The sequence below is a fragment of the Limulus polyphemus genome, unplaced genomic scaffold (assembly GCF_000517525.1).
Source record: "Limulus polyphemus unplaced genomic scaffold, Limulus_polyphemus-2.1.2 Scaffold320, whole genome shotgun sequence".
NCBI lineage: Eukaryota > Metazoa > Arthropoda > Merostomata > Xiphosura > Limulidae > Limulus > Limulus polyphemus.
This window is the reverse complement of record NW_013665930.1, coordinates 94,557-108,138: the sequence shown is the minus strand read 5'-3', so window position 1 is coordinate 108,138 and position 13,582 is coordinate 94,557. Positions and strand designations below refer to the sequence as shown.

At 31.5% G+C, this 13,582-nt stretch overlaps 1 protein-coding gene across 12 annotated transcripts in view; it reads right to left on the bottom strand.

Annotated features, from left to right (window-relative positions):
• Positions 1-13,582, bottom strand: part of LOC106457347 (inositol hexakisphosphate and diphosphoinositol-pentakisphosphate kinase-like) — a 211,293-nt gene that overhangs the window by 128,015 nt on the left and 69,696 nt on the right. For all 12 annotated transcript variants that reach the window (XM_022383235.1, XM_022383240.1, XM_022383244.1 and 9 more), the window contains 3 exons: positions 12,639-12,793; positions 11,396-11,497; positions 2,433-2,594 (listed from right to left, as the gene is read on the bottom strand). In XM_022383235.1, the coding sequence (XP_022238943.1) occupies positions 2,433-2,594; positions 11,396-11,497; positions 12,639-12,793 (419 nt within the window). The remainder of the gene's footprint in view (positions 1-2,432; positions 2,595-11,395; positions 11,498-12,638; positions 12,794-13,582) is intronic.

The following is a 13,582-nucleotide window of genomic DNA, read 5'->3' as shown; positions in this document are numbered from 1 at the left end:
CCATTTTCATTTATAAAGTGCTCTGTAAACACAAATTAGTTAGCATAAATCAGTTACATGATGAAAAATTAGGTGTATTTACTTGTGACCACTCAGTGTACAAATGGTCCATTTACCAGTAACTTGATACACATTCCTAGAATTGGCCTCGAAGGGAAACTGTTGTAGAAATTCCCAAGTACAGCCTATTCCATGCCCACTTGCAAAGTTGAAGCTGTGTTGCTAAGAAACAGTTTTAAGTTGAATGACATATGTATAACTAATAGAAAGAGCAGATTTCACTCTTGAAGGTCGTTACTGCAAGAGGAAATGTACATTTATACACCCATTTCTGCAATGAGGTGCAATGAGTTAGTCCACTGTTGAGAGAGGTTTCCATAGTGCTTGGCAATTTTTCTAGCCTTATCTGTATTAGTTTGATAGACAAACTGCATTTATGTTTTTACATTTATATTACGTATTATTTGTGTTTTAAAATTTATATACTATACTTTGACAACTTACGAGTACAAGAAATATTATGCCAGGTAGTCTAAACCGTTTTGCCAAAGTTAGCGTTATATCACCTGCAGATACATGATATGTGTCAACATAAATGATCAAAGATAAAGAACAGGAGAGGAAAATAAAACATTAAAAATAAACTAAGTGAAAAGATAAAGATGTGAAATTATGCATGTGATTCAAAGATATTTTTAGATTATGCAACAAAGAGTTAAAAGGTATGTACATATTTCCATGTCTTAATTTTAAACATTTCATTGCACTGCATGTTGATGATAATGTTGGAGCTAGTGATATTGCAGAGAAAGTGGCAAATAAAATATTAACAGTTACCTTAAAAAATTTTGATATTTATATAGAAGGTTCTAAAGATTATGAAGAAGAAATGCGAAACTGTAAAATAAAAATTGGTATTTTTATACGTAAAATGAAAACTACTTTGCTGGTGACCTATTCAGAGCCCGAGTGCAAATACATTGAATAACAACTTTTTATAAGAAAAAGTAGAAAAAATAAAAATATATTTTATTTTTTGGAAACAACATACTTTTAGGAATATCCTTGTCATATTTCAAACAATTTCAACCACTATTTTTATCTTTATAATGAAATATGAGGAGAGAAACATTACCTATGCTCTGATAGAGAAGCTGGTCATTATACAGTTAGATAAAAAAATAGTGCATCTATGATTTATAGTTTTAATGAATACTTTTCAAATGATTAAACATTTAACAGTCTACAGCAGTATATCTTCAGGCAAAATAGAGCGCAATTACATTTTTCAATAAAAATAATTTACTAAAACACAAAATACACAATATTTAACAAGTCTATCTTTCTGATTTTTACGGGATGCCTCAAGTCAAAAAATTTATTCAACCATAGAAACAAACAACATGAAAATCAAATTATGACAATAACAGTCCTTCAGTAATGTACTAAATCTTGGAATATAGTATGCATGTAAGTAGATCATCATTCATTTAATCTTTTACTCATAACAACTATATTTGTATTAAGTTACCAATGATTTCTTGTTTGTATCCTCTGGTTTTGTGATTCTGTCACTTGTAGTTTCATGATTATATGTGAATTGCAAGTTTATAACACATTCAAACACAGATGTAAAGAAACTTCTCATTGATAATATATAACAGATAACTCAGTTTATAAAAGACAGACTAAACAAGTAAAAACATTCTTAAGTTCACTTATCTGTGATCAGCATCACCACAAGTTGTTTTAGCCAACACAATAAAACTAGTTTTTACAACTTTTGTCTATTTGACAGACATTGATTTCTCATGCTTTTTCAAAACTTTCATCAACTTAAATTACACTAATTATGAACAGTAGAATGTTGCACCCAAGAGCAACTGAATGCCTTAGCTTACAAAGTATTGCTTAAAAATATTTTTTATATTTGCTTCCATTTAAGCACAACAAAACATGCAAGACACTATTTAAAGATTAAAAACAATGTGTTATTCATACACAACTTAAACTGTAGCTATCTGTATGACCTTTAAGTTGATATAAATACAAAGCACCATTCAGAGCCTTTATAAAAAAACAAGAGAATATTCACAACTATTATGAATGGAAATGACATAATTAAATTTTAGAAAATTCTGTGTGAGCTTTCCTTTTGAATAATATGAAATCAAACTATAGTTTATATGTACAGCTTTAGAGTTCTTTTTTGATGTACGTTTCCTTAACATTTGTCACTACCCAAAATATATTTTTTATACTCATCTTAAAAATCACATGGAGTTGAATATCTTTTATAAAATAGTTTATTTTAGTATATCAAAGACAACAAAATTGGGAGAATTCCTTTAAATATACCATTTTCTATTTTAATTGAACTTAAAAGTCATTGAATAAACTAAATTTTGAATTATTTTTACATCCAAGCTTACCTTGAATGCCAGACATATTTTTCTGGCTATTAATTTCTCTGTATTTCCAAGAATGACTGGGTACCTTACTTCTTTGCCTTCTTTATCTCGTTCAACTTTACCATCTAATGCTGGTGACTTGCGCGCCTCTGCATGAGCATAATCAGGTCCCACAGTGTATACCTGTACAGAACATAGAAAATTAAACAACATTAAAAAAAAACCTTACATAGTTATTAGGCAATTCTGAATTTCCATTTTATTACAAATTTTTTTACTAGTAATATCTGGAGACCCTTAGTTTCTGGAAATACATACTTAAAAAAACTGCATCAACTAGAAACCAATCCAAAGCTACAACACTGACACAGAAAAGAAAATGTTTACAATTATAATGCTTGTAATTATAATACAAATTGTTAATATCTATAACAATAAAAATGTGTTTCTGTGATTCTGTTTGTGACTGCCATAATTTCAAGAGGAAAAAACCTAAAAACCTGAAATTTTGCACCCATGCTAAGTGGAGCTTGAAGGTGTGCACCTGGGTATTATTACTTATCTACACACATGCACATCTTTTAAATAAGGCAAACTAGCAAAAAAGAACCTAGAAACCTGAAATTTTGCACCTGCACTAAGTGGACCATGAGGGTGTGCACCTTGGTATTATTACTTATTCACATGCATGCATAATGAGGCAAGCTAGAGAAAAACCACATAGAAATAAAGTAATTCCTTATATTACAAATATAAATCACAAACAGTCAGACAGACACATGTGCATCTTTTTATGAGGCAAGCTAGTGAAAAACCACATAGAAAAGAAGTGTGAATATTGTTACCACAGTTTCAATATATGAATGAAATTCTAATTCTCTGAAGTACTATCAAGTCAAGAATAATCAACAACATCAGTAGGAATTTTTCAGTGTACCAACAATATCTTTTTAGTTACCAAGTCAGTGAGTATTATTTCTCTCAACAATAGCAGAAATGACTTTTTGTGTAACAGTGACAATTTTTTTTCTTTCCAAACAGTGATTATACCACTCCTTTTAACAATATCGGTACTACGTTTTTGGTGCATCAGTGACACTTTCTTAGCTATCTAATAATGACTATAGTTTTTTTTAATAACAGTCAGTACACATTTTTAATTTATCAATGGAATTTTAGTTTTGGTTACCAAATTAGTGAACACTGTTTTTCTCAACATTGCAATTGGGTGAATAAGTTGGTCATTTAGAATCTATATTGTCAGAATAATTGTATCAAACATTAGTTAATGGTGTATTCCCTTATATTACAAATAGAAATCACAGACAGACATGCACATCTTTTTAATGAGACAAGCTAGCAAAAAATCACATAGAAAAGAAGTGATTCCTCATATAACAACTTTTAATACATAGAAAAAGCCATAGTGTTTTGGTAACAATGCATTCAACAATGGCTTTTATATTATGTTGCATAGCAATAAAAGTATAACCTAATAATGTTGTTAAGAGGCTATGTACTGAAAGTATTAAATGAAATGTATAAACTACAAAAATTGAAAAATATTTATTTTGTAATTTAGAGGCTCCACTAATTAAAGAGGTCTGTTTTATCTTTTTTTTATTATTATTTAGGTTTAATACCGAAAGACAAGTCAGAGGGAAGGTTACCTTCATAAACAGGACACATCCCATACAGGAGTAATAAAAGTATATAGATTATACTTTCATGCTAAAATGAGTTCAGAATACACACACTGACATAGTCATCTAGAATAAATCAACCTAATAACCTGAGTGAAGCTGGATACTTTCGCTAGCATATCTATATGACACTAAATATTACACATCTAACTGATACTAAATTTATAGTGAAAGAAATTTTATAACAGAGTATAAGTATACATTTTGACAGCTACATAGAATGTTTCAATTAATAAGTCCTAGCAATGAAAAATAAAATAAAATCAGGAATTGCAACTCTGTTATCAGCTCAACTAGGTTCAATCTCCCATTTCCAAAACTAATAACCTGAGCGAAGCCAGGTACTTTCACTAGTTATAAATGAATTGTATGTCATAGCATCCATCCCACATTTTTCAAGTTCATAACCCAGACAAAAGATGGGTACTTCAGCTTGTATATATATATATATTTTTGTTCTTCTTCCATAAATTGAAAATTAAATGTATGCATTTTTCTCTGGAAAGTGTGTTATGTTTTTGCAAATGAAAAATATATATATATTAAATAACTATTCTGTGCTATTCCTATATGAAAAGAATGAAATAAACAGAATCAAAACCAGCATGATCTACAATGGCTATGGAAATTGCATAAGGTAATAGTGAACAGTTTTAGTCTACTGATCTCCATTGGTCTAATCTCTGTTTAGTTTAAGCTCTTATTATTCATATATAATATTAGCCATGTAAACAGTTCCATATATATGGTATGACATTACGTCATTTGTTACCTAATTTATGGCTGTTGCAACTTCCCTTTAAAATTCTTATATTTATTAATAAACTTTCTCAAGACTTACTTTTTCCAGCTGATTTAAATTTATTTATTATTTCCTTTGGTCTGTTTTATATGTTTTGTTAAGTGAAAGAGGCTAGTTAAAATGGTAGTAGTTGTGTTAGACACACCTCACAGTACAACAATACATTTAACATATTATTTTATTTTTATTACATTCAAAACCATTATGTTTTAATTATAGAACCAGTATTATAGCTATTTATTATATTATTCAAATATTTATTTCATTTTTATTTTGTATCTTCAAAAATATTATTTTCTTGGCTGTACTCTTGCTACTGTCCTTCTATTTGACTTCTCATTTAAACTGTCTTAGTAACTTAGATCTTATGCTCCTTTAAAGTTACACTGTCAGAATTGTTAATGGGTTATAATTGGTCACAGTTTTTAGAGAGGTTTGTTGGAAAGTTCTACTTATACGTGGTTATACTGATGTTACATTGTTCAACAAACAGTAAATCTACAACAGATGTTTAAGTGTTCCATAAGTGTTTAGTGTTCATTAACAGTATTGGTTAGAATGTTTAATATATTGTCTTATTATTACTAATCTTTATTATTATACTTTTCTTACAGCTTTTCTTATTAGCTTAATATATGTATTTAAGACTAACATGAATCTCCTAAAACTGACCAAACGTTTCAAGATATTGTTGGCTTTATGGCCAAAAGTTAACATTTTCCCAACTGAAAATGTATTTCTGATAGATACTCACCTACTTTCATCACATCTAGCTTTCCCAACTTAAAGAGGGTGAAAGTAAGGTGGGGAGTCCAGAAGAGTGCATTATCAAAAGACAGTACAATGGATGACCATGAAAACCCTATTTTTAAAAGTAGACCAGCACTAGGTTTTAAACTAGGCCTAGAGGATGGGTAGGAATCTCATGCCTGTTTTACTCATGCTAGTCCATCAGTGGATACAGTCTGAATTTGGCCTTGTTTAGGAAAATGAGCCCTGCAAAGATACCTCAAGCTGTCTTGTTGAACACCTCATGTCATAGGTGAGTACGATATTAGGCCCGGATGGCCCTATATAATGCGGATTTTGGTTAAGTATACTCTGGCAGGCAACACTTACCACTGAATGAGATCCTGTAAGGAACTAGATGGCTCTGTAAAAAAGGGTAAGAAAAAAGTAAGACTTACCTAGTCAGAGACAGCATGATGTGTGAAGAATAACAACTAGAAGAAATACATAGCCAGGCAAGGAAGAAACTGTCAGATGACAGAAATAGTGTGCAACAAAGGCATGAGGGTTCATCCACATGCCAGCCTGAACAATCTTCTCCAACAGAAGATGGAAGTGAGCAGCCAATGAGTGAGTTAGGTAATGAATATGACGGAAAGACACCTGGAAATGAAGACATGCTTCTCCATCTAGTGAAGGATATGTTAACTCTTTCGACACAGGGTCGGTCAATTTGACCGATTCACGTGACCTTCTGTACTCGTTTAAAGTTGACATAAATTTAATACTTATAACTCTATATATATATTGGGTATATCTTCAAGAAATCTGGCAGTTTTTCAGTTAATATTACAAGTCTTTCACATACAAAAAGTCATATTTCTTAGTGAAGTACTTTTAATAAAATAAAGTTTTGTCCATGAATATATTTTTTGAATAGTCCGTTTTGAATAGTCCGTGTGCAAAGTAATTTTTATGTTCAAATTAAAAATACTTTTCGTCATCTCAAAAATCTCAAATTTCCTTTGTGTAATCCCTAAAACATCCTAAATGCATTTCAAACGTTTTTTTTTCTACGGAATCCTTATAGTTTATATGTTATTTTCTCTACTCTAATCTCAAAACGGGATCGGTCAATTCGACCGACCTCGTAACCACCAAAAAAAAATCAAAATTAACCTTCTTTTCTTTCTAGTATAACTATAAATTGTAACATGAAACTACATTTGTTTATCATAAGTAGCTCTAAGTTCGTAACATTATACATCTATTTATAATTCAATTTTATTGTTTTCTTGCCCTTTGAATCATGTCTAACTGCTATCTGTGTCATTATAAGTTGTAAATCACTTGGGAATGTGCAGCTCACATTACACTATCGAATTACATTACCCACAAGCTGCTCGCGTGCGTACTTCATGAACAATTTTAATTATATTATTATTACTTATTTTACCTATTCTAGTCTTAAATAACTTAAAAAGATCCGTATTTTTAATTTTAGTTACTTTTATAATAATAAATAAAGAGTAAATATGAAAAACAACAAATAAAGTACTTACCCAATCTTCTTTTTTCTTGCTCTCGATTGTCAAGGAGAGTTAAGCCTAATTTTTTTTAGTGATTATAGTAAAGCAATTAACAATTTTTATTTAATTAAATAATACACCAAATATTATAGACTAATAACATGCAAAAAGTAGACAAATTCACTTACTTCTAAAAATTTTCCTAGCTTTCTAACTATGTGACAAGAGCCATTATAAATTCATCCAAGCTAGTCGTTAACTTTCCCACGGGAATGATGTTGCGACTCAGAATGACAGTGACAGTTATCTGTTCAGAACACAATGTTATACAATACACCATTTGATAGATGAAACTTGACTTTCTATTGGTTATAGGTAATATATAATGAAACGTAAGAGAGAACTATCAACCAATGTGAAAGAGAGGATGTGATGGGTGGGTGTGGCAGGAGGGGTCTGATTTTCTCTTTGATAGCTCTGTAACCAAACAAAATTGAAGGCTATAAAAATTATGGTCTGGTTGAGCAATAATGATTTTATAGAGAGCATTTTACGTTTAATTTCGTACATTTTTTACGGGTGATGGATAAAATAGGGATGACGACATGCTAAGACAAAATGTGTCATGTGTGTTACACTAGTGGAAATTCAGGATTTTTTTATATATTTTTTTTTAGAATTAAAAACTTAAAACTTGTATATTATTCAAATATGGATTCTTAGCTAAGATTTTATGCTATTTTAATTGGTATAACATAAACAAAAAGTGATTTAATAAAATTTTGAATGTAAGACACTAAAACCTTGTGCCATGCACAATAAAGGGTACCCGGGCATATAGGGTTAAGCAGATAACCTGTCAGACTCATCCACTGACAGTAACACGAAAAAGAACAAAAGTGGATGAAGGGTTCCATGGAAGGAAGAGATGAGATTGGGAACCATGAAAGAAAGAAGTGCAGACAATCAACAACGGACCACATAAACAGGACAAAGGAGGTGATCTAGTGCCAAATGAGAATAAAGATAAGAATGGAAAGAAGAGATATAGTTTGGAATGCACTATCACTCTATGCACTACAAATGTTTTAGGGAGGAAAAATGCAATCTACGTAGAGGATATAGGAGTGATAAAATAGAATGCAAGAACATTGACAACCACAGGCAAGAAGGAAGAGGAAATAGATTTTAAGGGAAAGATGGTATAAGGAACAGGATGCTAAAGGTTCAAAGAGTGGAAGTGTAATGGCATGCAGAACAACTATAAGGTCCCAGTTCTTTAGACAAGAAGAATAGGAAGGGCTAGGGAAGAAAAACCCAAACATAAAGGGAAAACAGGAAAGTAGTAGAGAGAGCTGCCAGCTAACAAGCCCCAGTTAAAAAGCCATGTGAAGAACACAGATAGATGGGGGAACAGAAGGTGAGAGGAATCAAAAGCTACATCAACAGGGGAAAATGTGCCACTTTTGATGATAAACTTCTAAGGAGGATGGGCAAACAGAATGGAACAAGAAGAAAGCTACATGAAAATAGTCCCAACTGTCCTTAATCCCAAGCCATGAATATGAAGATCAAAAGCACACACTATGAGACAAGACAAATGTATAGGTCTGACACTAGGCCAAAAGGAAGACCTCAGAGTTGATAAGCTCAACTGTGATGTATAGACTGAAGTTAAAGTCGGAATGCTGGGAAGATAGGAATATGAAGGTGAACATCAGAGACATTGACCTTGGTCATCCAAAACCCCAGAGAAAAAGATCATCAGAGGGTGAGAAAACTCATCACAGTAAACTAAAGTCAAGAAACTGATGGATATGGGACAGAATGATGATTGAATATCAATCCTCTTTGTACTGGTGAACAATGAGCAGACAGGAATAAACCCAAAAGATAGTCACCAATGCAACTGTAAGAACTGAATCTTACAGATAGTGGAAGAATAGATGGGAGAAGAGGAATGGAATGGAATACAGGGAGCAGAAAAGAGGAAAATAGGAGACACAAAATGGAAGAGGAAACGCTTGGGAAAGATGGAACATAAGGGTAGCCAAGAAAAAATGTTCGCACATGGCCTCAGCCCATAACTACTAAGACTCAGGTACCCCACCAAAAATTCATTGGTGGAGAAAAGGAGCCAGGTGAAGGTCCCTGAAATAAAAGAGAGGTAAACATACTTGAGCAAGCAGGGCATCCCTCCACAACAAATCTCAGCAGTAGAGTAGCCAAGTGAGAATGGACAAGATTGAGGAAGAAGAACTCACCAAAGAACAAAACATAAGGGAATGAATGTCCACTGTAAAACCTTGAGGGGAATGGTGGGTTGCTTCCAAGATGAGATTGATGGAGAATAGATAACATAAAAAGGTAGTATGGGAAATGCAAGAAAACTGAGCTTGAGAAAGACTAACAGAGGACAATGGATCAGAGCCTGAAGAAGACTCCATATTTGGAAATTTAAGAAAGGGACTTCAGCTCAATCGTAAGCCAAGGCATATGTGAAACCAGTCAAGGACTGAAGTTGAGACAAAAAATGTTTCAACATGGACTTGCTTAATGGGAAAGGAGGAAAAACATAATGTTCTAGAGAAGGGGTCAAATGAAGAAGGGAAAGTAAAGAATAATAAGAAATAGGAGGGAGTAAAAAAGAAAACATACCTGAAAAGAAAAATCACGGAAGGACACAGAATATTGAGATAAATCCATGTCTACACTGGAAGAATTGTTTGCAAATTTAGGTGATTGAAAAAGAGTGCTTAAAATCCATGTCCTTACAGATGGTAAACATAGGAGGAGAGAGAAGCACATTATCAAGGCCTGAAAAAAGCCCAGGCCGCATGCAGTACTCCACCACCTGCCACAGAGTCATGTCTTTTAACAGACAAAGAAGCACCTGTGCCATTGTGGTAGTCTGTCTAGAATATTCTGCACTAGACAGCATGAAGATGAACATATTTGTGTAATTAATGTTGTGGATCATAACAGCCACAAATTCTACAGAGGTAAAATTGTTTCAAAATAGAAAAACATATTTCCACAACAATTGGATTTGTAGATACTTCAACCAATCAAAAAAAAAAAACACATCTTAAAATGTGTGCTAAATGAAGAAGTGATGATTTAATAATCAGTACAGCTGGAGCTAGCTGTGCTTAGAGGTGGTGTCACACTCCTATTATTTGAGGGTTTTCGCATGCAACAACACAGCAGTATCATGTTGAAACATGTGAGATTAGGTGGGAGCAAAGGTTTGCATATAGAGGGCAGCACTGAATCAGGAAAGCTAGATGTGATTCAGAGGTTATGTTTCATATCGGAAGCATTGTTAACAATCAATGAAAAAATGCATTCTAATCCTTATGCAAGAAAATAATAAAAATATATTTAATTAACTATACTCATTACCAGGTTGATTTTTAGTTTTGCTTTAAGTAATTAGCTCACTCTTATTAGAAGTTAATATCAATAATACAACCACTATATATATATATATAATTTCATTGTCTGAAATAACTTTTGTTCTGATATGAAACAGATAATTATAAATTAAATAATCAATGGAGATTTGGAATGAGCAAAAGACTAATAAACTGCATAAAAACTATTATTGATGGAAACAAAATGTAACCTGCAGAATAATGTGCTAGTGATAAGAACATTTAAACAATTCTAAATTGTGAGTGGACCACTTAGCATATTTGTCAGGGTGACCAAATACTGGTCTTCAAATTAAAATCAAGGACATTTTACTCTTAACATATGGTAACTAAAAACACCAAAAATGCCATTTTATACACACCATTTACTTATCTTTTCACAGTTGAAAAACAAAAAACAAACGTAAAAAATGTCATGACAGGTTTATGTTTACTCTTTTCAGATAAATAAACATTCTTATGAAAAAACATTTTTCAACTAGCTTTTAATTTAATGAGCAGTAATCAATCAGTGGGGGCAACATGAAAAAGAATGAATTGTTCAGGCCATTTCTGATAAAAGAAAATGGCTCAACTCCTGAATGTTTTGGTTAATCAGACTTTGAATTTTTCAGGGAAATTTTAATAATGTATGATGCAGAGATGCACTAAATCAGACAATTTCAGTTATTATTCAAAGTGTTTCTGTGTGGTATACTCATTATATTACAGTATCAGTTCATAGCAATGCTTACATTTTTATTACTTTCATGAAACAGAATTAACAAATTATCATAAGTCCTACCTTTACATCAGTTCCATCCGTAGGAATAAATTCCTCATAAATAAAAGATCCAGTTTTCCTTACTCTGCTTTCTGGAGAATAAACACTACTGCGACTACCAATCTAAAAGAAATGAGAAGATAAGTAAAGCCGTGTGTTTAAAATGTTACAATAACAAAGGAAAATACAAAAATACATTCAATACAAAACTCACCAAATGATTACAACTGAAACTTTAATGCATATTTTATATTTACAAATACAAATAGCATATCATATTGCATTAAAAATAAAAGTCCTGATTTGTGTTGAAAATAAAATAAAAAAGACAAAACTAACTTTATATTTCTAAGAACAAATTCCTAAATTCTTGCAAAGAAATTTTGAGACAATTTTTTAACATCTCCATTTTGGAAGTGTCATTAAAACCTGATCTTAAAAAATGGTCTAAAAACTATACCTAAATATTCCATGTATATAGTACTTATACGTAAATATGCCGTGTATATAGCACATCTACTGTCCAATGCAATAAGTTATTCTTTGCAAGTTTTCTAGTGTAATTATCATATGCAAAAACTCCTGTTTATACATATGATGATTTGTAATCTAGTTTTCATATTGTTTTTCAAATATATATATGTGCAGGAATGTTGACATACAACTTGAGTCTTCCTCATGGTGTAGTTCCAATTACAAAAACAAAACCTGGAAAATGTGCTTCAGACATTCTCTATTATTACTTTTTGTAAACAATTCTGAATGAATCTGAATTTCTGCACTGAATTTAACTTGAGACTGATCAAAAAATTAACATTCCCTATGTTAGCCACTTCTAAGCCATCCTTCTCCGTTCAATGAAAATCAAACTACAATTTTCTAATTTTGTCACTTCAAAACAACTAAAAATAAGTGTGAACCATTTTAACTTAGCAGAACCTTCAGTTACATCATACCTAAATCTGTAAACAAAATTAAAAAAAAGACTACATTGTGCAGCATGTGAATTATCCATAAACATTTCTAGTTATAATGAAAGCTAATATATATATACAGCAATTACTGATGGATTTTCAACACTTATCTTCCAATCTATACAGAACAAAATCTGAAATGAATAATGCTTTGCTTTCAAAAGCTTTGTCTGCAACACTATAACCAAAGCTTCATACTAAGGGATGAAAATTTCAAAGTTATATTTTGCACTAAAAATGTATAATAAAAATTTGAAAATAAACTAAAAAAAAAACCGAAAGGGGCATACCTTTCTAAACAGTCTCTGACTCCCACCACCTGCAGATGTTGGGTAATAGATAAATATATTATGGTCCTCTGCAGAGACTGGTTTTTCCACAAATGGTTTGTTGAAAACAACGCCATTGACCTCCACATGATCTTCTGCTTCAATCAACTCATTTTCTGAAAGTCAATTGTTTTCATTTTAATTCAGTGTTTTCACTTCTATCAAAACATTTCTTTTAACCTTATGGCACCTTGATTTGCTATCAGAGAGAAGGTAAGGTCATTCTCATCACATTTCATTACAAAAATAAAGCTGGTGGGTGAAATTGTTTGAAACTTGACAAAAACGTTCCTAGAAGTATGTAGTTTCAGAAAAAATTAAATATTTAATTTTTACCTCTTTTTTACTATTTCTCATAAAAATTCATTATTTCACATTGTTATTTGCATTTGGACTCTGAATAGTTCACCTACAAGGTGATTTTGATGTGAAGTATAAAAATACTATTTTAATCTTACAGTTCTCACATTTCATTTGAATAATCTCTAGAACCTCCTAAATGAATATCAAAAGTTTCTGAAAATTAAAGTAAGTATTTATATTTTATTTTCCATTTCCTCTACTATATCACTAACTATCTATTGTCATCAACATACAGTGCAATGAAATATTTAAAATTAACAAATGGAAATATGTATACACCTTTCAACTCTTTGTATAAATCCAATAGAATAGTCTTATTTTTCTTCTATGTGTAATTTCACATCTTTATCTTTTCACTTACAGTTCATTTTTAATTTTCTTTTCAGAGTCTTCGTCTTTTATTATTTATCCTCATATGTCAACTGATGCCCTTCAGACTTTATGAAGTTATTTCGGCAGACTACCCACAGATACGTATTGCTTAAACAAGATGGCGTGTGTTAGAGCCATCTTGTTTATAACCATTCACAATCCAGGGGACA